Source organism: Filicampus tigris, chromosome 12 (assembly GCF_054856515.1).
Source record: "Filicampus tigris isolate MCC_2025a chromosome 12, RoL_Ftig_1.0, whole genome shotgun sequence".
In the NCBI taxonomy this organism is placed as follows: Eukaryota; Metazoa; Chordata; class Actinopteri; order Syngnathiformes; family Syngnathidae; genus Filicampus; species Filicampus tigris.
The window spans coordinates 9,343,635-9,371,431 of NC_141228.1; the positions used below are offsets into that span (position 1 = coordinate 9,343,635).

Below are 27,797 nucleotides of genomic sequence, written 5' to 3' on the forward strand. Positions count from 1 at the left end.
TACTGTAACATTCACGTATAAATGCATTCACTCTCTAAACTTAAAAAGCACACTGTCTGGAAGTTAACAGCCGTGACTCCACAAATGGTCTGTATGAGATTGATGCAATTATTTAGTACGGTGAAGCCTGCAGGTTTTGATAGTGTTCATGCCAGGGCTGTTGATCTGCAGACGGCTGAGCTGAGACAGGATGATTGCAGGCCAGACAGGAAATGAAGAGAGATAATGATAGGTCAGCGTGCCATATGTCTGTGTTCACTGTGTCCCAGCAAAGTCAGACTGGTTAGAAGCATTAATGGACCGGACAGACAGGACCAATGGGTTTGTCTTCTGACAGCTCGAGATTCTCTATTGAAGTTTATTGAAGATCTTTGCATGGAACTCTTCTCATGGGTAGTTGATGAATGTACTTAAGCTTGACCTAACTCTTACTGTATGCTAAGCATGCTAAAATAAGTTGATTACAAACAAGTACTTTGAAAAGGGGTTTCGAAGGTAGGTGAATTTTCTCTAAGGATCAACATGAGGTTTGTAGTTTTAACTATTTCCTGTGACTAGAGCACCCTTACGCTTCTTTCTCTTCATCCCTATGCCTTCAGCTCATTTCACATTGCCAAGGAATCTGTTATTTTATAGTTACTTATCCAATGGTCCTGACAAAACATGTACTTGCGTTTTGGAACAACAACAAAAATACAATAGGCAATGTACTGTATATGTCATTTATTTTGTTTAATCATCATCAATTCATCAGCTGAATCCTCTTTGCGTTTCCATCTGATTGTTTCTAGTCCACTTTCCCAAATGGTCTTGTGATCCATCTGGTAAGTAGTGGTAGGGAAGTGTGGGAGAGGGGGTGGGGCACAAATAAATACATAGGGAAGGATGTCAACAAATTAAAACAATAATTTTGATTATTTCTGAATCCAGGTACTAGTAAGTAGAAAGTTGTCCACAATAGGTTTCTCTGCATACCTTATATGCATCTATATATTTCTCCAAAGTTGACCTTGTGATTCCATAAAAAAAGGATGTTTTTAACAGTTGTCCACAGAATATAGCATAATTGTTCCAGATATAATTGCTCCTTGTCATGGTTCAGTTCATGCGTTAATTCTCCACAGTGGCAAATAGCGGAAGCTGTATTGTACAGTATACTTGTGTGCAACGTGACACACCTGCACATCCAAGCACACTTAATTACACATACGTACACACACGCACGCAGACACACGCGCACACACACACACACTAAAAAGGCCTAGTGGTCTGTCTATTGTGTTGCCACAGTCCTTGTGTCCCCGGTTCACAGAAAGAGTCCACTTGGGGTATTTCAGTTTGACCAGCCATTTTGAAACCACAAATCTCCCAAAATGTAAGAAAGTCAAAAAGAATGGAAAAAGTTTGATGTGGACTAAAAAAATAAACAGTTGATGAGCAAGTGATCCTGATCTTGTCAAACCCCTCCTTCAGGTCAACAAGAGTCCAACTGTCCTTAAACAAGCATTTGCCAATGCTCCACGATTAACCCGGTGTTTGACTTCAGTCAATCATAGTACCTCACCATTCTTCAGCAAGTGCCCTTTTAGATAACTCACCTTCAATATGAAGATGGAGGACAACACATGCACAGTGAAACAACGTCAGGGAAAGAATTGTCCTGTGTCTCCTTTTAGTTTTTGTCTTCCAGCATGTTCATTCTTTGCTATTGGATTTTGTCCATCAAAGCTGCATTGCGGGGCAGAGGGAAGGGGGCTCTCACATCAGGATCACTGTGACATTTCACTTACCAAAGCCAAGCTCCCTAAATCACACAATCATGCAAAGTCAAGCCTACACCAGAGCTGGTGAGGCTCAAACAGGATGGGTAAACTGACCCCTCTTTCAGAACACACATAAATTGTGATTGAATAGAAACAAGTACATGATGAATAACATAAAACGGGAAGTGGTAGTGGTGAAAAACAAAAAGTAAACAAGTTTGAGGCACTGCAAGTCAGTTTTGTAGTGTCTAATTGGGAGAGATGGGTCAGGCAGCTTGGAATTTTCCAATGGCTCGATCTGGCACGGTTCCTTCCCCTTTTCTTCCTCAAACTGGCCGTCTTGCAACTGCACCGCTGCGGGTGTCTGTTTCCTCACACCTGGACAGGAAGTGTTTGGTTCATCTGTAATCTCATGTCCTGAATGCTACCTAGAATCTTCTTCTGGTGGCCAGCCAATGTAACTCCTATCCGCAGCAAGTCCCTGAATGGTGGAAAGAGTAAAAGAGGAAGAAGGGAGAGTGAGTGCAGGTGGTTTGGTCATAAAACAATAAAATCAACCAAACATCACATTTCCAATATTGAACTGTAAATCTAATTTCAGTCACAAGTAAACACAGGCAGAATGATCCACCGGCTTGGTCAGCACCCATAAAATGCCTCCTTCAGTTTAAGTCAACAAAACGGGAAATGCGGGAACATGCTGCTGTTGCTTGGCAGGTGAGCAAAAGGGCATGAGTTAAACTGCCAGAAAGTTACAGCTAATGATTAAATCGCAAGTGCAGCTACTGTTAGGCAGCTGAACGTTAGAGCCGTCTGACATGCGCGAAAGCTTACCGTAAGTTTCTAAAAAGTACACGTACCATCCAAGAGATTTTATGTTTTCATTGGGTAAAAGTTGTAAAGGGTATGAAAAGTGGAGAAGAGAATCATCATGCACAATAATTAAAACAAAAAAGACAAAACACCATGGATTGTAACCAAGGATCTTCCAAAAAAGAAAAAAGAAGAAAAAGTTATTGAAAAAAAATAAAATAAAATAATGAACCGATCCACTATTTGGGTCAATTTGACCCACTTTCTTGCGTTGTGTTTTACAAAACAGTCCAATTGGACCCAAAGCGGGCAGTTTTCAGCAAAAACAACCCAGGGAGTTGGATCAAATTGACCCAAGTAGTTGATTGGTCCATGTTTGACCCAAAATTGTGTTATTTTTAAACCAACTGTTTTTAGAGTGTATATACACACACAAATATACATATACATACACTTGATTTTAATTCTGTCTGCAGCACAACGTACCAGTATACAGAAAATGAAGGACATTTTTTTGCTACATTTGACATATTTTTACAAAAAGTAAATCAGAAAAGTGAGAAAGTACATCCTATGATTCATTTATGAATAAATTACAAGAAGCGCTATTTTTCTCATTTGAGTTTATGCCGTGCAAAATGTCTGTGCAGGTCCCATTTAGAAGAGACAACATCACGACTCTGCCTACACAACCCTTAATTTCAAATCTACATTTTGTGATCCACTTTACTGCTTGATGAAGGCATGGTTTTAGAGACCTTTTTTTTTTGTTTGTTTGAGGTTTCTATGCAGGTAAATACACTCATTTCAAGGCCTGGGAGAGAGCATCATCATTACTTAAGAGGGTCTAATCCAATCCCTCTGGGGCAACGATTAGTTTACTGTTGGGCTCTGCCACAGACTTAGTTCCCTCCGTTCAATCACACACAAATAGTAGATAATCTAATATTATATACTCAGATACCTAACACTGTGCTTGACTTTTGGCTTTATATGTGAGCCCAACCCGGAACACAAAGATGCAAATACAGTGTGCCCATACGCGAACACATATTCACACCACTTGTTCATCCTCTCCAAAGCTAACTGAGGGCGTATCACTTCAACTACGCACAAATACAGTAAGGTTTGTGTTTTTTCATAGTTTGTCATCCCCATCAGCACAGTGACAGAGGATGAAATGAAAATAAATGGGTGCCATTAAAGGAATTACTGGCCATTTGGGGCAACATAGAGCCACAGTACACCACACCTGTCAGCCTGACCAAATTGAAACAAATTACCCCCACCTCTAGTGCCTATTACGCGGCTAATGAGGAAGATTTATTTATCATTACAATCCTAATTCATTTACTTGATCATCACCGGCCTCCTAGTTTCATGAGTTCCATTACATAATTTCCTCTTTGTAAACAGCAGCAGGAGGCAGGTGAATTTTCAAGGTCAACAATCAGTTGCTGGGGGGAAAAAACAGACAATATGAGTCTGAGTTAAACCCATTTAGGACTGCATACCCGCGTTTCTACCACTAAAGCCGGGAGCGCTGTTGCATGTTTTCTCCCTTTAAAGATGGGAGAGTGTATACATCATTTTCTTTTTTTAATCCAATTCTCAGTCTCTTAGCCAATGAAATGCATCAGAATATACATGTGACGGTATCGTGAGTTGTCAGAGGATATCCAGAATTTTTTCGAGGAGTAATGGAGGCAGAGTCGATCGCAGGGGGTCTGATATAAGTCACGGTATGATGAATAACATAAAACAGGAAGTGGTAGTGGTGAAAAACAAAAAGTAAACAAGTTATATATAGTTATATATAAATTATGTATAGACGGCACGCTCGCGGACTTTAAAGCCATGAAACCATTGAAACGTGATGTATGGTTAAGATATATGTTCGTAGACAATGACGACTTCAATGGCTTTGTAAGAGAATGCAGCACGGTAATTACCACTCGATTTTTTTGTTTGTTTTTAAATAGTGCTTCACTTGCATCTTCGATTGAAACAGTCAAGTTGAATAAACTCGGCCCTGTGTAAAAGCCACATGTCTAAGCTCTCATTTTTGGGGGGAATTATGTACTATTATCTCAGCCCCTGTGCTTATCTGCTACAAGGCCTGAGACAATATTTTGTACGTGGCGAAAATGTCAGGTTTTCAAGGGTGACTCCAAGATTACCGTAGGTTTTAGAGCGATGTCTCATGAGGGGCTTCAGGCTTTAATGGGTTAAATGATACTGTATATTTGAAAATGGAGCACAGTAAAGCAATTCATAATGTGTTACTGTGTGAGTCGTGCCATATTTCCATCATTTGTTATCGCTATTCATGCGCTAAACTTACACCATGAATGCTTCTTCACTATCATCACCACCTCATCATGTTTAATTTCGCCATGAGCCTTTTTAAAATTCTGGCAAGGTCAAGCTGCATTCCACACATTTTGCTCTCAACCTCAGATCAATCACTTTAGGCCTGATTAGCTGAATTGACTCCACTCACTCTGCTGTCATCTGGGCAACCAGGTCAAAGGAAGCAAATCCGGCATTGATGAAATTGTCATGGTAGCGGCTCATCTTGATGGCGTCCAGCCAGTCTCCCACAGTGGTGAAAGTTGTATAGTCTGGTACGCAGCGGTCAAGCAAAGGTTGGGATACCCTGCGTGGTGGAAGGCAGGTAAGGAGGAGAGAGAAAGAGAGAGAGGGTTAAGGTGGTTACTCCATTGCCTCTATCGGCCAACCTAACACCCCCCAAAATGCCTCCCTGCTGAGCGCCACCTCACCACCTCTCCTCCTCTCTTCTCTCCTCCCCGCCACATATTGTTGTGCATGTGTGTGAGGGGATAGAGTTAGGTGGATGTCACTTTAATGAGTGGAGAGACTGGCTGGAGGTTTGGTTGGTGGATGCTGGCGCTGCAGCTGGTGAGGGGAGGTGTATGTTCACAAATGATCTTAGATATATGATGAATATAACAAGTACTTTTGGAATGGAATTACCAAAAAATAGTCAGACAGTAGATGTAGCATTTGGTCTTTGCAAATATTAAGTCAGAATACTGGCACGACAACTGTCCCACTGTGTATATTTAAGAGTAGGGTTGGGCACTGAGAATCGGGCATCGAGTGGAACCGGATCCATCACTCCAGTTCTCCCGAAACCATTCAGATTTTAGAATGTCTGTGCTAAGTTTCGATTCCTAGTTAGCCGCGCGGAAGAGCTACGAACAAAGTACAACCGATTAAAAAAAAAAAAGTGTGTGCGCTCCTGCCGCCGAAGCTGCGTCGCAATAGCACTGAAGTTCGCCTCCACTCGAGCTGCCGTGGTCCTCTCGGTCAGCAGCTCCGCTCGCTTCGTACCGGCCGGCAAGCGCGGGCCGCGGTGCCGGCGACTCTGGCCGTTCGCCCGGCCCTGCCCACGGATCTCCCCAGCAGCCGCCACGGTGGCAGCAGTCGCCCTTTGCGGGGTCGGTGATCCTGCCCGGGCCGGCCCGGCAGGCTCATTCGTCTGACGCCTAGCCATGGAACTGACGCAATGCAGCTTATAACCCAAAAGTCAGAATCAGCTAAGTATGTCTAATGGCAACATTGAACCAACAAGTTCAAAACACAAATGCACATATCCAGCTAATATTTAGCTTATAGCATACGCAGCTGCAGCATATACATAAACACTGTACATTCATATACGTCATATGTTTAGATTGACTGGTTGGAGTAGATAGACTTTCTTTGCTTGCCCATAAAATGCAGCGTTGTGTTTGTCATAAATATTTTCTCTCCAAAGCATGACAAGGTTAGCCAATCAGTTGATGTTCTGTAGCATGTTTTCAGTAACAGCTGCATTATTGTATTGTCTTGAACTTCTCAAAAATAAAGCTGTTGTGAAAAATAAATAATAATACAAAAAATGTATTAAAATAAATATACAGGTAAAAACATCCCTTTGAATAATCCATGGTAAATTTCACAAATAGTAAAAAGTTCATGAAATTGAAGAACGGTGAAGTTCATGTGATTTGTCCAAAAAATAACTCTGAATAACTTTTTTTTGTTTTGTTAGAAACCGGAATCGAATCAAAGAACCGGAATCGGAACCGGAATCGTCCAAATTCAAACGATGCCCAACCCTATTTAAGAGTGACAAATGTTGGACAACAGGCAGTAAAAAAAGGTGTTTTTAGGTCTTTAGCATAAAATGCTGTTACACTGGGGGAAATATCCTTTGGGTCCAGACAACATTGGAATGATAAAAGGCTGGGCGAGTATGGAAAACCATTTAAACAGAGGTGGACATTTTACTAAGTTTGAATGGTTTGTCATTTGTCATCCATCAGCTGTTGTGCTACCCGTCCTTCATTCGTCAACCTGTCCTTACCGCCCCTCACCCCCCACCCCAAAAAAATGTAATCAAAATAGACGTCCGTCAGTGATGACTGAGAGATCCGTCACTGGTGGACACGGTTGGTGATGATTACAAGAACGGACGAAAATCCACTTCTGTCAGTGCGTCTGTCCGTCATTTTTAAAAAGTGTCCCGTCATTCATCAATCGCCAGCAAAACAGGCATCCGTCATGACGGACTAACGGGCCGGTCTGTCAGTCTGATGGAATGCCCACCTCTGCTTTGAAATGAGAATTCAAATCCACCAAAAAAAATCTATGAATGAAAATGGAAAGCAACATTTTCAGTAACAGCTTTCAATTTTGGAGAGCGCTAGTGAAAAAAGTAACAGCTTTCAATTTTGGTGAGCGCTAGTGAAATCGGTGGGTATTCATGAGATAGCGGGAAACAACTCACTGCAAAAACCTGGAAATATGTGGTGGGTAGACTTATTCTAATTTTGTCTTTGTGAATGTATTTACTGCATGAAGTACCATTTGAAGGGTTGTATTTAGGCACCAATCTGGGTTAACATTATGTGCGATTTTTTTTTTTCAATCAAACAAGGTTTAGCATTATATAGGTCAGTATGCATTACCTGATTGCCACTAATGGATAATTATGAGTGACTATATTGTGTATATTCATGTTGATATACTGTGCTGATTTATCCCTGCAATTGTTTGCACAATTCTTTACCCATACAGTATTCCACAACAGGCCAAAGGAGGTCCCCTTTTTAAAGAGCAACTCAAGCCCCTTTGCTGATGACTGCTCCAGATAGACTGCCCACCTTGGAAGTTTAATAAAACTGTAACAACTCAGAGAAAAGTGGAGCGGATGAAAAAAGGTGGGAGAGAAGAGTAGGGGCGGGGGGGGGGGGGGGTTGTTGAGGGAAAGAGTTTGCAGGGAGAAAGAACTTGGAGGACCCAGAGAGAAAGAGTGCTACTGTCTCCCCTTCTCTCTGCTCTGTTGATTCCTGTCATCCTTTTTGATGGCATTTGATTCATTAACAATTAAAAGAGGAATGAAGAACGGTGGAAAAAAAGAGAACAGGCAAAGAACTGTAGCTAATAACTGTGATACAGAGGCTCCATTGAGTGGTGTAGATTGAGTGATTTTTAATAAGAGCTATGCTTCGGTGCTCAAGGCCTCAGGCTGTCATTAAAGCCAGACCAGGGCTCTTCTTTAATGGGGTATTGTTGGTGTTCCTTCTCTAAAGTTAGCTTCAAAAAGATCCAGTATGTTGCTGGCCACATGCAATAGACCAGTAGGAGCACAGTTGGAACGCAGGGTAATGTCCGAGTCTCTCCAATGGTGATGAGACTGGCTACAACTAAAACGCTTAGAACTGTGACAGTTTCTCCAAACTTAGGTCATTATTTTTTTTAGGACTGCAAAGCAGTGGCTGTTTCCAATTTCTGTTTGTAAATCTTAAGAGAGAAGCAACAGTTGAAAGAAAAATACATAAATAGCCAAATGCAATGTGAGCCATAACACTAAGTACACATAACACTATTACAAATAGTATTGCTCATTACTCTGACACCCTATGGCGCAGTCTGTAATGATGTCAAACATGCCGATTTTACAAAGTACACGATACTAAGAACTTTTTGCCCAACTATGTTAGGTAGCCCCAAGCTAGCCTTCAATGCCAAACAGGACGATAGTCTCTCCCACTTGCAGATTTGTCGGCAGGAGGCCACCTCTCTGCTGGCCCGTTTTAAATCTTGTTAGTGGCTAATTAAAAGGCGCTCCCATCTTCTTTTTGCATCGCCTTAATCGAGCTAATTAACCGCAAGCTTAATCTTCTAAGAACGGCATTACAGTGGCCAACCGAGACCCTAGTTTCCCCCATGAGCACAACCCAGGATTGTCTGCAGACCCCCCTCAGGACATAAAGACCCTAATGCAGGGACAGATAGGTAGGTCACCCCCACCCCAATCCCAATCACTCAAACTCTACCACCGTCTATCCTTCGAACTCTTTCCAAGAAACAGCTAGTGAATAACGGCAGTGCTACGGACTGCAAAAAGAGCACAAATGAGCTCTTCGTTAGCAAATGCATTTCTTTAAGTGACTGATTTAGATACACATACTGGCCCACATACCGGAAAATGGTGACCCTTTGAGTGTTTGCACAATAGAATACACTATTGCGGTAGCTCTGGGTTATGTGTAAGTAATACATAGTGTCTTAAGTAGTTGCATGACTGAAGCCATGATGTCATCTAAGTCTGATCGAGAAAACAGCTAGGAATTTTTATTTTAAGGAACCTATAAAAGCGAACATTAATTCCTGATATTTCTGAACCAATCTTCCTACTTACCCAGTAGACTGTGTGCTGTTAGTGACCACTTTGAGGCTGGCGGCATTGCGGATTAGCTTATCCAGGGTGGCAACTATCTGGGTGAATTTTGGCCGTAGGTTGCGCTCTTTCACCCAGCAGTCTAACATGAGCTGATGTAGTGCTGTGGGGCAGTCCATCGGCGGAGGCAGTCGGTAGTCCTGCTCGACTGCATTGATCACCTGTGGAATAATCATAAAGTAAAACAACAGTGACCTCCACTTGCCAAATACTTTGTGGCGGTAAGGGAAAGCAGAAAAAAAAAAAAAAAAACTGAAATGAGAAAAATAACAGAAAATATAATCAGGAAAGGCTTGTGGTTAAAGAAGTAGATAGAATGTTAGTTGTGGGTAGGTTGATATAGAAAAAGTGTTCAGAAGGCAGAAAATCCAGAATAGTGATACCGAAAGATAACAAAGTATTCCAAGTATGCAATGTAGTTAAACAGAAACCTTTGACCATCTTAAGAAATACATTTGCACATGTCATTTTATGAGCTTACATCTTGATTGCTCATGTCCCAATACGGCCGCTCTCCATATGACATCACTTCCCACATGACAATGCCATAGCTCCACACATCACTTGCTGAGGTGAACTTCCTGTAGGCAATTGCCTCCGGTGCAGTCCATCGAATAGGAATCTTCCCTCCCTGTGGATATGCGAATGAGTAGGTGAGCATGAAATACTGGAGGGATGGAGCACAAACACAGAGTCACACACATACAAGAGGAAAAGAGAGTGTGAGATAAATGCAAGGAAACATTTATGCACAAACACACGGGTGCAAGGCGTACAACACACAAGGTTAGTAGCATGGCCACAAAACAATGACATGTAAGAACATATGAAGTTTGGATAACAACAATATGTACAGTACATGTATGTCAAATGGAATGTATGGCAAATAATGTTTACTGATTAGCTGAACATGCTACAGTTTTTATTGCTATTACTGCATTTATTACTTTTTTTATTCAATAAAATCAACAATAAATGATTTTTAAAATTAATTCATTAGTTCATTCATTCTTTGTTCAACCAGGCAGTTGAGAACTGTTTCTCATTGACAATGCCAAACAGGAGGCAATTCAGGTTTCAATGTCTTTGCCAAGGACACTTCGACAGCAGAGAGTTGGATCCGGGATTTCAACCACTGACCCTTCAGTCAGTGAACAACCCATTCTACCAAATGAGCCAAAGTCACCCCTCAAGTAAAGTAGAGGTTGATGTTGCTAACTGTCATTAAACAGGTTACTGTTGGTGTTAGAAACAGACAAAGTGAGTTGGGCTCAGATATATCATTTATTTATGAATAAATGATTTATTGAAGTAAAAAATGTTAGATGCATTACACGTACACACACACACATTATAGAAGCTTACCAGTGAGCTTGTGTAGGTAGGGTCTGTCGGGTCATCCTCAAGGAAACGAGAGAGGCCAAAGTCAGACACCTTGCACACCAGGTTACTGTTGACCAGGATGTTACGGGCAGCCAAGTCTCTGTGCACGTAATTCATATCTGACAGGTACTTCATGCCTGCTGCGATGCCACGCAGCATGCCAACGAGCTGAATCACCGTGAACTGCCCGTCATTGAGCTGGCAAACGAAAAGAGAAATTACCATAAACTGAACCGGATTGCAGAACAAAGTCAATATACTTGTCTTTTCTTTATTCATCATTCCTCTTTTTAGTGAAAAGATTTACAGAGTAGGGTCTAAGAAAATGAATATCTGATGAATCCGAAACAAAATACATCATTTGTCCTCACCCTTAGGAACGAATCCAGTGCTCCATTTTCCATGAACTCAGTCACAATCATCACTGGTCGACTCTTGGTGACCACCCCTTCCAAGCGGATAATATTGGGGTGGTCAAACTGGCCCATGATAGATGCCTCTGAGAGGAAGTCTCTCCTTTGTCGGTCAGTGTAGCCCACTTTGAGAGTCTTGATGGCAACAATGATCTCACGGCGGCCGGGAAGTTTGAGGCGACCGCGGCATACCTCACCAAACTCTCCTGCGAGAGCCCAGGTGGTGACAGCCAGAACAAAATAGCAAAGCAGGAGAGGAATGATGGAAACAGAGAGAGAGAGAGACAAAGGGTGGGGAGGGATGTATGATGGAAGAGTGGAGGAGAGTGGGGGAGAAGAGGGCAGAGGGGACAATCAACTGGTTAGAACCAAGGAGCCAGGGAAGGGCAGCGGGTGTGGGACAGGGGCAACTGCACAAGAAAGTCAGGACTCGAGGCCATAGTCAAAGGACGGTGATGATGGAGGAGCATATAATGATTATATGCCAGTAACCTAAAGCGTTTGATGCGAAATGTGAGCTGATGCAGAAACAAACAATGGTACGTGATGGCGATAGGAGTGGATTGGGGAGTGATTAGAAAGGGTTTCATTTATGGGGCTGGGGGGTGGAGCTATGCTTTGGAAGGGTCAGAGAAGTAAGCACAGGAAGAAGAGATAGGTGGAGATAGAAGTTTCGGGGTTCTGGGGGCAGTGGATGCTTTACGTTTCGATTCTACACCAAGCGTGATGGCCACAGTAATGCATGTCAAAAGGTGGCACAGTCAAGGGAGTTGTGGGCAACGGAGGCAGAAATGTAAGGATGGAAGAGGGGAATAAAGGAGAGGAGGGGGACATGGAAGACGGGGTTGTCACTGCGAATGCTGGGAAGCAACGGGTTTCAAGTAGTAGCCTCAGCAGCAGGAGAACTGTCGCAGTAGTTGTAGCAGTAGCAGTAGTAATGGTAGTAGCAGAAGCAGTAGTAGGAAATCCCTTCTCTGCCATCACAACGCCCTCTAGTTTGGCTCAGATACAACGATAAGAAAAATCAAGCTCACTTGGCATAATCCTGCAGTACTCTGAGCAGAGACATAACTATAAAATATGGTATATCAAATGCATTGAACATTTTGACCACTTAAACAACCACAACATAACATGGGTCAGGGAAGGCTCTTCACGGAGGGAACTAACCAGAAGAAGTATTATGTGCAAGGATTGTGTGTGAAAGTCAAAACTAGCTTGGCCGAATTAAGTCTCAAATTACTTTAGCGGAATCCACCCAATTTTGGCAATGGGGTCACTATTATATCCTGCCCCTTTCAAAAATATCTTTTACTCCAGGGGAATCTGGGGGTAATGTAAGTCAATGCTACTCTGTAACTAAACAAGTTATGGTAATTGTATTAAAGCCCACATTTGCCCCAGGAGATGCTTCATAGAAAAACTGACAAAATGTTACACAACTAGAAGCATCTGACTGAAGGTGTTTTTTGACATTTTACCCCTCACTTTAAAAGCATTTAAAATGAAACCCAAAACTGAAAGTAGTGTGAGATTACAGTCACATATAGCATAACCTCTGGTTTACTTTGAGTCAAGAGACTGTTGAAATGTTTTGCCATGCAATACCCCTCTACAAAAATATGTATATTCTTGTCCTTGCACAGCTACTCTCTGGTTCCCTGGAATGGTTTCACAAAGATTAACTTTAGACTAGATCATAGAAATATGTTACATAAATGAGGGTTCCATAAAACTCAGTGACTATTTCAGTTGATTTCAAACTAGACTGAATGAAACTCACAACTGTATCACAGAGAAGATAAATATCTACTGTACATCTTCCATGATAGTTGTAAAATAACCGTGGGGTCACTTATTGTAAATATTGCATGATTTTTAATCTTTCACTTTTTTTTTTTGGAACAAAAATAAAAAAAAAGTATATATTTCTGAAATAGGATAACCAGATAGAAGGGTCACAGTCCAATGTTCAGGTGACTTTAAATGTTTTCAGGACATGCTATGTAGGCTGTTTTGCCTTTTCCTCAACTTTATGACAACCCCCCCAAAAAAAACCAAAAAAAAAACCCCACAAAAATAGAATTACTGGCTTCAGAATAATAGCTTCGTGTGTAGTCCGTGATGTCATCCTTGCATAGGGCTTGCATGGACATATCAAATGTAATTGGAACATTGTTTTTGCTATATAGCAGTTTAAAGCTTTATAATCAACTTGAAAGAGATTGATGTATATGAAAGCACTTTGTGAAACCAGTCCAAGGACTGGGCTCAACTTTCCCAACACAAGTTAAACAATCATCTAATACAAAGGTGTTACATCTGCCCTGGGAGGGGAAAAAACTGGGAATCGGAGTGCCTCTGAGAATCACATCTAATTAAAAGAATCAGATTTATATGGAGAAATCTATGAGACTAGAGAGGAATTTCTAAGAGGTGACAAGTCAGATGGGGAAGGGGGTAAGGGCATACCGATGAATTGAGTGAAAGTACCGCTTGGTGTGAAGTCCTCTAACGGTATGGCCTGGAGGTGACTAGCAGTCTTCCCCCTGTAGCTCAGGAGCTTTGGTGGGTTACCTGCGCCGATGACCTCCTCGATCTTCACGCAGGAGACATCAATCTCTTTGGCAAACTCCCTCACGGCTTCGTTGGGGTCCTCGTAGGTGAACGGGTCAATGTAGACCTTCATTCCCGGAGTGACTATTGGGGATTCAGTGGCAAGAACAGGAGAGTGAATCTACGTTGCCAAGTTCAGTTCAATAGGTGCACATGTTGAGATCCAGCAGCACTGATCAATTCAGCTGGGTACAATTCTCAATGGCATGATATGAGTCAGTTATTTTGGCAATCCATCCAACTTTAGTAAACAGTACAGAACTGAGCTGAGGTGTGGATTTGGTAGCAATGATTTTTTGATGGTCATAAAAACATCAAAAGACATCTTTTTAGAGTAGAGATGCTTAGTAATTTCTCAGTGGGAAAAATGATTTTTATTTAAATTGATGACACAAAAAGGAAAAATATGGCAGCAAAGATACTTACTGTATTGCTGTAGTTTCTCTGTGTATTCTGACTCTGAACCATTCCTTTGCTTTCTGTAAAAATACATAAATAACAATATCAAAATAATAGGTCAGTAATCGTGTGCGCAACAACAAGGTGAAAATATGGTGACAGTGTGGATACAGATCACTTTTGAAGTCTGGAACAGCATAACCACACTGCTTTGGAAACAGAATACAATTGATACGGATTGCATCTGTGCTGGCTGGTGTCACAACATTGTCTGGAACAGCAACATTTCAGTCTTTGCAACTTCAACATGAGCAACTTAGAGATACAGACACATACTGTTTGCCTTCCTTTCACTTTCACCAAACTGTATAATTGCCTTAGTTTCTCATCAGATTCTTGCTCTCTTGCTGTGTTTTGAATCCAGTTCACTGTATTATTTTTCAACCTACCCCTTTCTCTCCTTCTGTTTGCACCTATTTTCCATTTTACCCCATCTGTATTTGGGGAGGTTGGACGGTGACTACAATTACGATGGCGTAGCGAGGGGGCAGGGCTTTTTAAATGACATCTTTCTGTACTTCCTTTGTTGTGTAACTAGTAACCAGGGAAATAATTCCCGGTGGTGATTTACATCTTGTTTCAAATTCTAATTTGGTTCCGGAATATACAGAGTGTTTTGGTGTTATTATTTTCTCTGTGTTCTTTTATGGCAGTCGAAGCAGTAGTTAAGCTGAGACCCTGCGAGAGACACAATGAAACGGTGTGAAAATAGAGGAGTGTGGAGCGGCGGGAGGGGTGAGTGGAGGGGGAGCCGGGGAGATTATTATTCATTGTAGCGTGACCGATGCCCACGCTTGTCAGCCACTGCCTGAGCAGGCTTGAGAAGGGAACTGAGTGGGCGCCTGTCGGTGGTTGGTGCCAACCTTTCACACGTATATTCGCACACATGTGGCAGTCTGCTTGACAAATAAGTTGTTTAAGGACAAACAAATATGTTTAAACCCAAGTGATGTTCCACTTTGTGAAAGGTGTGAAGAGCAGCATTTATTCTCCAAATACTGTAAAAAGACACTGCAGAGGAGGCTCCATCTGGGTTCAGGGTGGTCAGAAAACTGCACTGCAAGTCTACCAGGGCAAAAAGACACTCCATCACACCGTGTACAGTGTGTAAAATCATGTTAAATCAAATATGTTTACTATTCACAGACTGACAAGACTGTCTAGTATTCAGTGGCCTTATAGGTGGCACACAACAAGTAATTCACTGAGGCTGCCCTCGGATGGATTGGAGGACATACAGTATAAACAAAGATGACATTTGAAGCTATCTCTGTTCATTCAAGTTGAACTGAAAATATCCTCTGCAAAATGTCCCACTATTAGGACATGTTCCAAAGGACCACGTTTTTTTTTTTTAAGTGATTTTCCTCTAACTGTAATGCTACTCAAAAAAGGGGGGTTCGGAACGGGGCGGGGGCCGACAGCGTTCATGAATATGGCCGGGGGGTCGTGGCCGGAAGTGTACCCAGGTCAAGGGTAGAGGGTCGCGGCCGGACGGGCAAATAAGGGGCAAGTGCCCAGCTCTGACTATATGTGAATCATATTTATACCTGAGGCAGACAATGGCGATGACCACAACGGCAATGATGAAGACAAAGACTGCAGTGGCTGATCCTACGATGAGGGGTAGTTGCTCCTGCCACAATTTTGGTGGATCAGCTAGACGGTCAAGGAGAAAGAAAAGTTGTAATCACAATGGGGTGAAATTTATGAATGGTTACCGTTATACAGTTTGCCACTTCATTGAAGGTTCTTTTTGTATGCAAAATGGGTGTAGTACCATCAAGCTATATATGCCTTAAAGCCACCACAGTTAGGGAATATTGTCACCATTATGGAGGTTTTGCTGCTACAATCTATATAACCCAGAATGACAAAACGGGTATGAGAGTGACATACTTTGCAGGTTGGTACTGAAGTCAGCTGGGCTGCTATAACGGCCATAACCAGCCACTGTTCGTGCACGGACCTGCACCACATAAGGCGTGCCAGCCTTAAGACCTTCAACGCGGGCATTGCTCCGTTGCGCTGTCATTGTATGAGCAATGGCTTCACCCTGATCCTGTAGAGAGACATAGCCAATGATGAAAACGAGTGAAAAACACCATAAGAAATGCCATACACGATCCCTCGGTTGTATCATTAATCCTCATCCCACTCCGATGAGCTACTGTTCCTAGCACGGCTGACCAATTTCACTTTGTTAACTGGTGAAAACTGAAGGGAATGAAAAAGTAAGAAGCAGAAATAGTGAGGCATGTTATAGCTGTCTTGCTAATCCATTGGGACGGGGGCAAGACAACAAACAGCAGATATACACTGAATGCCTTTGTTTACTCCCTGAGGCACTTCCAGTCACAGTTCTGTGCACCCCTGAAAAATAATTTCTAATGGAAGGATGGGGAGAAGACTAGGGGTAATATGGAAGGCAAAGAGGGAGAAGAAGAAGGGGTGCACAGAAATGCAGAGTAGAATGGCGATATAGTAAATACTCAGGCAGGGAGCGAATGAAAGAGGGGAATAATTTAGGGAGGATTACGCAAACAAAGATTGAAAATGGTGACTTGCTTCGCTGCAACCATGTGTTTATCAGCGGTGGCATTGTTTCCCTCATTTACAAATGCACAGATGACACGGTGACCATGAGTGTCAGTGAAATTGGATTGAATTAGAGGACTTACATTTGTGCTTACCTTCTCATGGTACTTAATCTCATAATCCAAAATGATTCCATTGGGTTTTTCTGGAGGGAGCCAGGACAGGCTCATAGTACTCGCTGTGGCTGCCATCAGGTGAACTGTGGGTACTGCAGATGGAGCTACAAAAGGCAAAATGAGCAAGACAAAACACACTATTTCAGATGTTTTTTATTGGGAGAATTCAAGTCCTAGGCTATTGCTTACTCAAAGAAGCAAAGCGTTGCATCTCGTAAAATCGATCACCATTATTGATGAAAATGTAGAGGCCTTATAGAGGTAGGGAGAGGGTGCCAAATGTAAAATATAAAACCACACAGAAATCTGGACACTTCATGGACCATGATCTGAGCATAATGATATACTAACTATACATTGTCAAATAAACACAGAAAATGAATATAACATGAAGGTATACCACCCACCTGACTTTTCAGGCTTTATTTGCCTTTTCGAGTGAAGTGATCTCTATCTCGGTCTCCCTTCCCACTCTTCTCAGTTCAGGCCTGATCTGTACATCTGACTCACTCTCTCCTACATTTAGAACTTTGTTTCATAACTTGAATTGTCTCACTATGAGCTTTAAAACTTCTCCCCTTTTCCGCACTTAAAACCTTCCTTTGACCTTTTGCAGTCTGTCAGTCTTAACTTTTTATAAGCATTACAGCATTGTATCACCCCTTTGTCTTAAATGCTCTCCCTTTCCTCACCAACACACAAACGCTTCAGGCTCCCCATTCTTGTTAAAACAGGGGATGCAAACCCCAGTTTTTGTTCTTTGATCCCCCACCCCTTGCATTTTTCTACTCTAAATCCATCTTGTGTCTGGGGCCAGGAATCCTTCTGTTCCTCCTCTCCCCTCCTTTGCTCCCCAAAGCCTTTTTTCTGTCTTTCTGTCTCCCTCCCTGGCAAGCCCACCCTATCCCAGACCTCTACCACACCTCTTTCTTTCTCAAAAGACAATGCTTCCAGGGTAGATCCCCTGCTTACTCCTGCTGAGGGATTAGGCTGTGTCCTGCAGGAGCAGATGTAGAAGTAACCATGGAGGTGGCCTCCGTGGCTTATCACCACCCTTGTATTTATTTTGGTTCATAAAATTGAATGCACATGTGAGGAAGGTCGTGGGTCTACACCGGTAATAATCTAATCACAGATGATGCACTTATGCCCTTCTTTTCCTCTCCTCCTGCTCTGATCTGACGTAGGCTACCATGAATAGACACTGGGTTCTGTCCTTGTAGTGCGGCACCCCTCCTAAAACAATGAGGGCCTATCATAAGAGGCTATGGAACTCTCGGGTTCCATACACACAAAAAAAGAAGGAATTCCCATAGCATCTTTGAGAGCAGAGGCTCAAGGGTAAAGGACAAGACCACAGAGAGAAGATGATAGGGGGATGGGAGAACAAATAAACCCTTATGTTGTCTAAGCCTACGGAAAGAGCAAATTTACCAAAGCGACCAAATATATCCAAAGCTGAGCTTTTAAGAGGCCAGAGAGAACCTTTACAAAAGCCTTCTCTACAGACTCTCACCTTAAATATATCAAGACAGATTGCACTATTTAATAATTATATAGAATATTAATAATAACCGATAAAATAATGCATTCAATATAACTATCATCAAATGCATTTTATAATCCTACAATCTTCTCTGCAAACAAACAAACAAAAAAGCACGGCTGATTACATTGACCTAGTTACTGGTGTTGCTGTAGGCTGGTGGAACAGTGGGTTAGGAACAGTTGGTTGCTAGAATATTGAGGATTCAACATGTTGAATATGAACACAATCCCTATTGATATTTGGGGTAGTGGTCGAACAAAGCAAGCTCTGGGTGTGTGAAAAATGTTGTATTGAAAAATGAAGTATTTCTTGAAGAAATCCCACATGTTTTATATAGATCACGTATGGCTAGATATAAGTAGTAGAGCTGTGCATTGTAACTTTATATATCATACTGCAGCATATTAAAAACATATTATTCAATATAACCCTATATCTATAGCCATTTTAGATTTTCTACTCGGTGAAACCTAGATTTTCTTTCCTTTTGCTCAATTTATTTTCTTTAGTGCTATGCTTACGCTACCACGGACTGCGTAGAGACACACTTGTCTGAAATGACGCAACTTGTGTTCCCAAAACTCAACCGCTGAAACAGTTGGTTTATTAGTACTTTTACTGGTTAAATGGTACATTCTTGAATGTTACTTGAAGCACCACGTTATTGTTATTTTTATTTGAACTCTTTGCATTTTGTTGCATGCCTTGAAAAATGGTTACACACATAGATATTTTTAACTGTATTTATTTTTACACTGGCTATTTGTTTTAGATTTTAATTTTAGTAATATTTTATTTTTTGTGTGTTTTCTAAATAAAATGTGTTTTTTTTATCAATAAATGTATCTTTTATGTATCCTTTATGTAATTTGAAGTGAAAAAATACTATACTGGGATACATATTGTTATCGGGATCTAAAATGACGTATATTGGGAAATAAAATTGTGTCCATACATCACAAAGATATATCAAGACCAAGTTGTGTCAGAACTGCACAGTTGCACCTACCGGCCTGATTAGTGGTGATGTTCACAGCAGAAAACTGAGGTGTGTAAGGGCTTTTGTTGGAAACTCCATTGACAGCCTGGATCTCAAAGCTGTACTGGGTATGAGCTTGTAGGTTGCGCACCGCCACTCTGCGCTGGGTCAAACCCAGGTGGCGTGGCGAGATATCCACGTTGTCGTCGCAGCGGGAACACATTCCCCGTTCAGGCAGGCATTTCTTACAGATGATGTTGTAGAAGGTGTCATCGCGGCCGCCAAGATCCCGTGGTTCACTCCATTCCAGCACAAGTGAGGTTTCATTCACACTCGAGATGACATTACGTGGGGCGGAGGGAACAGCTGCAAAAGACGTGATGGTATGAGGAAAATAGGTTGAGTCCGAATTAAATCTCCGTGTATAATAGGTGCATCCAAATTTGTCTTTTTGACAGTGCAGTCATGTATGAGAAAATAAAAGTTCAGATTGCTTCATTACACTTTAATTTAAAATGTATTCAATCATATTTACAATCAACAACTTGTGAACCCCAAATGTTCACTTTTGCCGTGGTATTGTTTTCACACATTAATTGTAACGTATTTTTCCTCCTCTTATTTAGTCTGTTCCACCAGATCAGTTAAGACTTCCACTCCTTGCGTTTGTGTGTGCGTGTCTGTGTGTGTGCGTGTTCATATGCGTGTGTAATTTGGAATGGAGGGCGAATGAGAGAATCTATTGGCAATTCTTATCCAATTACCAGAACCTTATCTCTCATTGCACTGGGGGACACTCATCCCCATACACCACCCCACACCAGCAACAGACGTTTGTAAAATGTAGATTCTTCCCAGGTCTCCAGTGAGCTCCTATGTGTACATGTATGCGTTTAATAACAGCACGGTTAGTCTGTAAAAAACACTGAGGAAAGATAGTCTTCTTTTTGAAGGCAGCTGGGCCAGGATGATAAGGTTTCTGATAACAGTGGGAAAACAAGCAGAAGTGTTTGCCTTCTGTGTGCCCTGGTGGGAACAAACTCCTGTTCCGAGTGGTGATAACACTTACTGATGGCCCAAAATCCATAAGGGAATTGTAGGCATTATGACCATGACTTTAAAATTAATTGAGGTGTCCAACCACTTCTCACCCCAGTTTCAAATTTGACAGGCCTGTTCATGTGATGAAGAAAAGGACAGAGGGATATATATGAAAACACAAGCAATCATCACTTACTTGTGCATGGGGAGTCTGGTGTATCTGTGTCCGAGCGGTAGTAACCGTTCCGACAGGAGCAAATGCTTGCCGCTCCAGCACTGGCACGGCTGTTTGCGGGACAAGGCAAGCAGAAGCCTTCCCCTTGCTTGTATTTGAAGGTGCCGGGGCTGCAAGCTAATGGGGAAAGGAAGAAAAAGATGGAAAGCAAAAGTGTGACCAATCCTGATTTACTGATTCCGAAAAGAATTACAGGATTATGTACAATCATATTTGGTCAAACATATGTCACATTTTCCAAATAGGAAATATGTCTCACTATCTTCCTTGAATGAAAACAACATTTTGAAAGGATTTGCAACACAGTTAATTCCCCAACTATGCTTTTGCAATCATGTGGCCTACATTTGAAATACTGTCTGAGATTGCATGACTTGCGACGAGTGTTTCTAATTAAGCCAAAAAAACTCAGCACATAGGTCTTTGATCCAAAACATGAGCACTAATTAAATATGTGCATTTTTAATATAAACATATTAATATGTATTTTAACACAGCCTGTCCTCAGCCTGACTTCAAACCATGCAGTGTATCTCTTTCACCACCATCCCACTTGACTTGAGTTTTTGAAGAAAAGAACTAAGCTTTGACCAACAGCACTAACAATTGCGCCAGTGAAGCTTTGGTGATTGATTCTGGATACAATTAACAGATGTGGTGTGTGTAGTTGTTTAAGGCTAACTATAAAACCAATGACACTGTGCAGGTAAACTTTTAGTAGGACTTAGGGGCATCATATCTTTGAGGGAATGTCTCATTAAAATATGAATGGCTTTTCAAAATAATATGTAATATAGCAAGAAATGAATGTAGCTCATTGTTGCTCATGTCCGTCATGGATCCAGCTGCATAAAATTGTCTCTCACCATGGCTTCAGAATTTGATTTATTTTGGTTTAGGCTTCCTGTTAAAAGGTTGGAGGTCGCAGCAGCGGACCACTTATTGCTTCTGTTGCCGCGTTCCTTTTCCCCAAAACTCAATATTAGCACATGGCCTCCAGTTGGCTGAGTCGTGTACATTAGCACTGAGTGTGTTTGTTCTTCAACCATTAATCAAAGTTATCCACACAACTGGCTAAAAGGAAGTAGTGCTGGATAAACACATAAAAGTGACCTTGACATATAGCAGGCAGCTTCTTGCATGGCCACCAGTTGGCTGATCCCATGCAGGTTCATTTTAGTTCACCCCAATACAAAGAAAACCATAAGCAATTTCCCAACTCCAGGGAGTTAGAAGTATAGGATTTTCAACATGTTAGCCATATCAAAGAGGTTGAGGAAGCGTCCCCATTAAATTAAGCTTTTTCCCCGTGTTTTAAAGTGCTGATCAATCACTTCTTGCGAGTAAAGAGGTCATCCTCTGCCTTTTATCCATTTTCCCCTAAGGAACCAACTAAAGAATAAGAGAAAAAGAGAAAGGGGGCTCGAAAAAAAAGGGAGGGAGAGGGAGAAGATGTGGAGGCAGTGAAAATGTTAATCCCGCAAGCGTTCCCCCCTTCCCTCACTCTCCTGTGTCTTATCCTCTCATGCAGAACATAGAGCTTAAGAAGCTGATTAAAATGAATGGTGAAATTGGAAAGTGTGGCGCAAAGAGAAAAAGAAATAGCAAAGCAAATGAGTGGAAGGGAAAGGAGAGGCTCATCGATTAATAGCAATGTGCACGTCCTTACTGTAAGTCGGATGGTGTATTAATGAGAGAAATGGCCTTCAGATTAGAATGAAATGAGGTTGGGGGGTGGTAGTAGAGAGTGAGAGGGAGAAAAATTGGGGGGCTAAAGGAGATACTGTCCTTTAGATGAGAAACACGGGGAAAAAAATCATAGGAGGAAAGTGTATTATAGAGTAAAATAAAATCTGAGGACACAAAAAAAAAGGACTCAAATAAATAGGGTCCAGTCATCAGGGCCTAAACCATCTGTTGCCAGGAATAAATTAGTTTCCAAACATTTACAGTCCAACATAGCAGCACTAACTGGTCACTTCTTTCAGTAGATGAGATCCAAAACAAGAGCTAGTTCACAAGTGCAGTGTTTGGAAATTTAATGAATCATTGGATATAAAGCTCCGTCTGATTTGGGGAGCTTTTTGGTCTTGACCAGACTTTCAGACATTTTCAGACCAAATAAGTTGATTTTTGCCTTCGGGTGCTCAATGAGCCATACAAGTTTATGAGGAACATAGGAGACTTTCACACCAGTGCAAACTGCAGCCACAGTAACAAACATATTTTTAAATGTATACCTCTCTGACTGTTTCTATAAAAATTGTGCAATGTATATATGTGCCGTTTGAAAAAGCTGAAATTATGATAGAGCCCTAGTATTGGATTTCATTCGATTTTACAGGCGTCCCTAATGTGCTGACTAGTGACTGTTCAATGTGGAGCAGGAAAAGCGCTTGAGCACTTGTGTCTCTGCAAAAAAGAGTCTTCAGAAGCCCTACAGCAAGGTGGTTGTGCTGAAAATGCACAAAGTGTGCATACAGAGGCAAGTCTCCATCACCTCTGCTCATCAATAACTTTGCCAGCTCCCCCCTTATCTTATCCTGCTGTCTCTATTTGTCCTACACAACCTGAGCCTAATTTTACGCCCCCATACCCCTCAACACACACTTTCCATTTATCCTTCTCTCTCCTGCTGTCACCTGCACTCCATTTCAGACGAGACCTTGCTTGGCTAAATTCACCTTGCTCCCAACCTCTGTGAACTCGCTGTGTTCTCCATCAGCCTTGAAAGTATCATCAGGGACCTCCCTGCTTTCATAAATAGGCAGCCTCTCCTGCATTTCCATTTATTTAGCAACCAGGTGCCTTGGCTAAATCAAGGTGAGAAGGTCAAACGCCTGCTGACAGTGTCATTTAAAGTGGATTGTTCTGTCTTGCCGACATGGGTTTGATGTTGCATCATTCATATACAGTCCTTTGTGACCAGGATTCAATTCAAAATTATAATACACACATATACACGTGTGTGTGTGTGTGTGTGTTGGGGTGTGGGGGTGGGTGTGTGTGTGTGTGTGTGGGTGGGGCTGTGGGGGGGGGGGTGCATGTGTGTGTGTGTGTGTGTGTGTGTGTGTGTGTGTGTGTGTGGAGTTACTATCGTCCCCACAACCCTAGTGAAGATACACATAACATTAAATAGCCCATGAGTCAGAAAGCAGCCAGTACTTTGATTTTGCAAACGTCTGCTGATGAATAGGCTTTTCCATAAGAGCTTTTATACAGAACAGTGTTGCACATTAAGCGATAGGAAAGACACTTAAATGTAGTCATGTTTAGTAATGACTTCTGTTTATGAACTGGAATGCACAGATTTGGGTGTTTCGTCGATGAATGACCGGTCAAGTAGGTTCAAATTGGTAAGATTTGGTCATCTTGCTACGTGTCATATAAATACTCACCTTGGCATTGCGTATCCTTCATGGCTGGTTCAAAACCAGCCGAGCAGGTGCAGGCACCCACAGGAACCATCCATTCACCATCTCCATTGCAGTACAGCTTGAGTGGCACAGACACCTCCAAGGCATTGGGGACACAAGTTCCAGGTGCAATCACCAAAGAAGTTGCTTCAGCTCCAGTTGCTGTTTCTGGAAAAACTGCAAAGTTTGCAATGGTGGTGGAGCACTTCTTATAAAAAACCCTCACTGAGATGAGTGACATGCAAGCCCCAAGGTCCTGGAAGGCCAAGTAGAACCCGGCTTTGGACAAGGGCCCAAAACTTCGGACTTTAGTGTTAACCAGTCCGGAATCAAGCTTGGAAAAGCTTGTATCTGGGGCAATGGTGTCCACTTTCACATATGGGTTTTCCATCCAGAACGGACTGGTTGCTGTGGCTGAGTCCGAGTCGGACTCATAGTAGAAGAGGTTGAAGGTCTCTTTGCAGGAGCCTGGGATGTTTGGGATGCTGTTGCAATCACGCACTGTGAATTTCATCTCCACATATACACGCAGCACATCCTTCCTTGGGATAAAGTCACTGCGTAGCCAGTTATTCTGGTTGAGTTCTCTTACATTACATACTTGGTAAGTTCGGATGGGATTCATGGCATCATCATAGCCGCTCACTTCCTCCCACTAGAAAGAAAGAAACACAAACAGGTTAGACAAGATTATTGTCATGTCATGTCATGTCATCTTCCAAACCGCTTATCCTATATAGGGTCGCGGGGAGTTGCTGGAGCCTATCCCAGCCGTCAATGGGCGAAGGCAGACTACACCCCGAACTGGTCGCCAGCCAGTCGCAGGGCACACATAGACACTGTCACTGAGCGGGAATCGATCCCACGCTGCCCGCACACAACTCAGGCGTGTGTACCACTACACTATCAGCGGACACAAGATTATTGTTATATGTTGTAATATAGAGCAAATGGAAAGGCGCTAAATATTTGAAACACTGACGGCGGGAGTTCTCCAAAACGCTACAATAATAAAAACATTGGTAGTGTCTTACTTTTGCCCATAAGTAATGATGGGCAAAAGCCCAGTCCATAATTATTTCTGCCAGCCCGTCATTATTTCAGGTCCATCAGATGTCAGTACATCACGGAATCATCGTTATTTTAACCGCACTTCCGTAATCACTAAATTACAGCTATCTTACGTACATCAGTAAAACTTTTTTTTATTTTTTTTTACTGACGGTCCTGAAATAGCAGTGACAAGCTAATTTAGCGATGACAGACGCACAGTTAAAATAATGATGACGGCATGAGAGACTGGGCAGGCCTGAAATAATGACGAACTGACGGAAATATTTACGGACTGGCGACTTACGGACTGGCGGGTGGGCCGCTGGCGAATGACTGATAGTGGACGAATTGCTCACCATCAAAATTACAGCAGCCTGACATCTTCACCCACAGTGACCATCTCATGTTCAACACAAACAATTGTTTGGCTGTTTGGAGGACATTGCTTCATAACCAATCACACTTTAACTAAGGTGCACTTATTTTGACATCCTCCGACAGGATCAAGAGAGTGAGCTTCATGCTTGTTTTGTTTGATTTTTTTTGTACATCTTTCAATGCAACTACGGTACCCCAGGGGTGAATTACTAAAGACAAAACTGGATTCAAATTTCCTTAACTTTGACGACCAGCTTTATTAAATGAGGGAACGCAAACTAGGCTGTAAGCTTTAGTGTAAGACACTGTAATCGAATGCAATTTTCAGTCGCGAATGAGGACACCACAATTAAATGGTCTCACTTCAAAGGGCGATTCCTGTGAGTATAGTGTGTCTGTGTGGGTGTATGTGCTGGGGGACCTGCTCTGCTTTCCACACAACAGTGTGTGTTCATTTAGTAATCTTAGCCGTCGTTTATTTGCACTGCGCATTTAAACCACAAAGGAAACTCCAAATGTTTTATGTAATAATGTTATGGTTTAGTCGTTAATCCTTACAGATGAAGAATGTTACTCTCATTATACATTATCTAAAGCATCAGATTCAGCCTTTGACATTCTGTAAGCAGAAGTTGTTTTTTTTTATTGTTCAAGCCTTGTAAATGTTAATAAAGAAATGTCTTATATCGTCACTGCCCTATGTCCAGTTTTTAAAATGTTCTTATTTTTATGTAAATGGTGTTTCTGCGTTACAGACATCGCGCTGTGTGATTTTTTTTTTTTCCCCAAAAAATTGGTCATTAGTGTTTTTCACAGGACAGCGACGGTATGCAACTAAATGAAAAGCACTTCTCAATGACGTTCACATAGGTGTCATGATTGTGTTCTGTTTCAGTCTGCGGTGGAATTGGAGGCCTTGTCCTCCGGTGCCGCACCTGCCTCGCATTGGCAATCAAGGACTTTAAAAGGACTGCGACCCCGACAGCTCTTCGTCGGCTTATTCATCGTTGCTTGCAACCATAGCTCAAAGAGATTGATTTTCTAGACACCATAGTTCCTGTTTCCTAGGTTTTTTTTTTCAGTTGAGTGATTTTCTGTCTGAGTGTTTTTGTCAGGTATAGAGTTTTCCGTTTGATTATTCGTACATCTTTGGTTTCTTTTAATTGGAGTTTCCTTGTCTTTTTTGTGACAAGTGATTTTTTTGTTGTTTGTTCTCCTTGCTGTATCACAAGCGTTTTGTGTTGGCTAATTTTACCCTAGTAGTTTACGCCTTTGTTGTACTTTGACGGTAGTTAATTTTTTTGTAAATAAATGTTGTTAAATCAATTTTCTCTCATCATCCATTATCGATACCGCTTATCCTCACAAGGGTCGCGGGGCGTGCTGGAGCCTATCCCAGCTGTCTTCGGGCAGTAGGCGGGGGGACACCCTGAATTGGTTGCCAGCCAATCGCAGGGCACACAGAGACTAACAATCACACCTAGGGACAATTTAGAGAGTCCAATCAACCTACCATGCATGTTTTTGGAATGTGGGAGGAAACCGGAGGACCCGGAGAAAACCCACGCAGGCACGGGGAGAACATGCAAACTCCACACAGGGAGGCCGGAGTCGGGATCAAACCCACGACCTCTGAACTGTGAGGCGGACGTGCTAACCAGTCGACCACCGTGCCGCCCCACTGCTATCGGTACTATCACAATATTGCTGATGTAAACATTACAGATGGATGCACCGAAAGCATTTTAAAAATAAAGGATATGTATTTTCATGCACGCAAGACCCTACAAAAAGTACTACTTGCACTAAAGTATTTAACTAACAGCAAACTCATTTTGGTGTACAATTTTGGTTGGTTATCACAGAGATGAGTCAAAAGATTTGACGTTGCCCCATCTGGGACTGGTGCCATAGTTATACCAACATGAATCATTAAATGAATTACTTCTTACCAACTGACCATTTTTATTGTGTTTCATTTTGTACATTTTAGAAGGAAATAACTATATTTTCTACCTCATATAAAGTGTAACACATCTGGACATTTGACATTCTTTCAATGACATTTATTAGCCATTGTTACTTATAAACACTGGGCACAAACACTCACTGCCTCCACAAACACTCACTGCCTCCAAAATTGGATAAATGTGCTAAATTTAATGCAATCCGATAAGCGGCGTATTGGAAATGCTGCCCTTACAAAGATTTTCTAACTCAATTTAAAGAAA

The 27,797-nt window shown here is 41.9% G+C and overlaps 1 protein-coding gene across 12 annotated transcripts in view; it reads right to left on the bottom strand.

Annotated features, from left to right (window-relative positions):
• Positions 1-708: 708 nt before the first annotated feature.
• Positions 709-27,797, bottom strand: part of ephb3b (eph receptor B3b) — a 55,923-nt gene continuing 28,834 nt past the window's right edge. For 2 of the 12 annotated variants that reach the window (XM_086046396.1, XM_086046395.1), the window contains 14 exons: positions 24,118-24,790; positions 20,681-20,836; positions 19,474-19,809; positions 16,883-17,019; positions 16,101-16,263; positions 15,752-15,860; positions 14,169-14,221; positions 13,599-13,838; positions 11,085-11,332; positions 10,696-10,911; positions 9,812-9,997; positions 9,292-9,491; positions 5,080-5,235; positions 709-2,244 (listed from right to left, as the gene is read on the bottom strand). In XM_086046396.1, coding sequence (XP_085902522.1) covers positions 2,136-2,244; positions 5,080-5,235; positions 9,292-9,491; positions 9,812-9,997; positions 10,696-10,911; positions 11,085-11,332; positions 13,599-13,838; positions 14,169-14,221; positions 15,752-15,860; positions 16,101-16,263; positions 16,883-17,019; positions 19,474-19,809; positions 20,681-20,836; positions 24,118-24,790 — 2,982 coding nt within the window. In that variant the 3' untranslated portion in view covers positions 709-2,135. The remainder of the gene's footprint in view (positions 2,245-5,079; positions 5,236-9,291; positions 9,492-9,811; positions 9,998-10,695; positions 10,912-11,084; positions 11,333-13,598; positions 13,839-14,168; positions 14,222-15,751; positions 15,861-16,100; positions 16,264-16,882; positions 17,020-19,473; positions 19,810-20,680; positions 20,837-24,117; positions 24,791-27,797) is intronic. The other 10 variants (XM_086046398.1, XM_086046399.1, XM_086046397.1 and 7 more) reach the window with 10 other exon arrangements.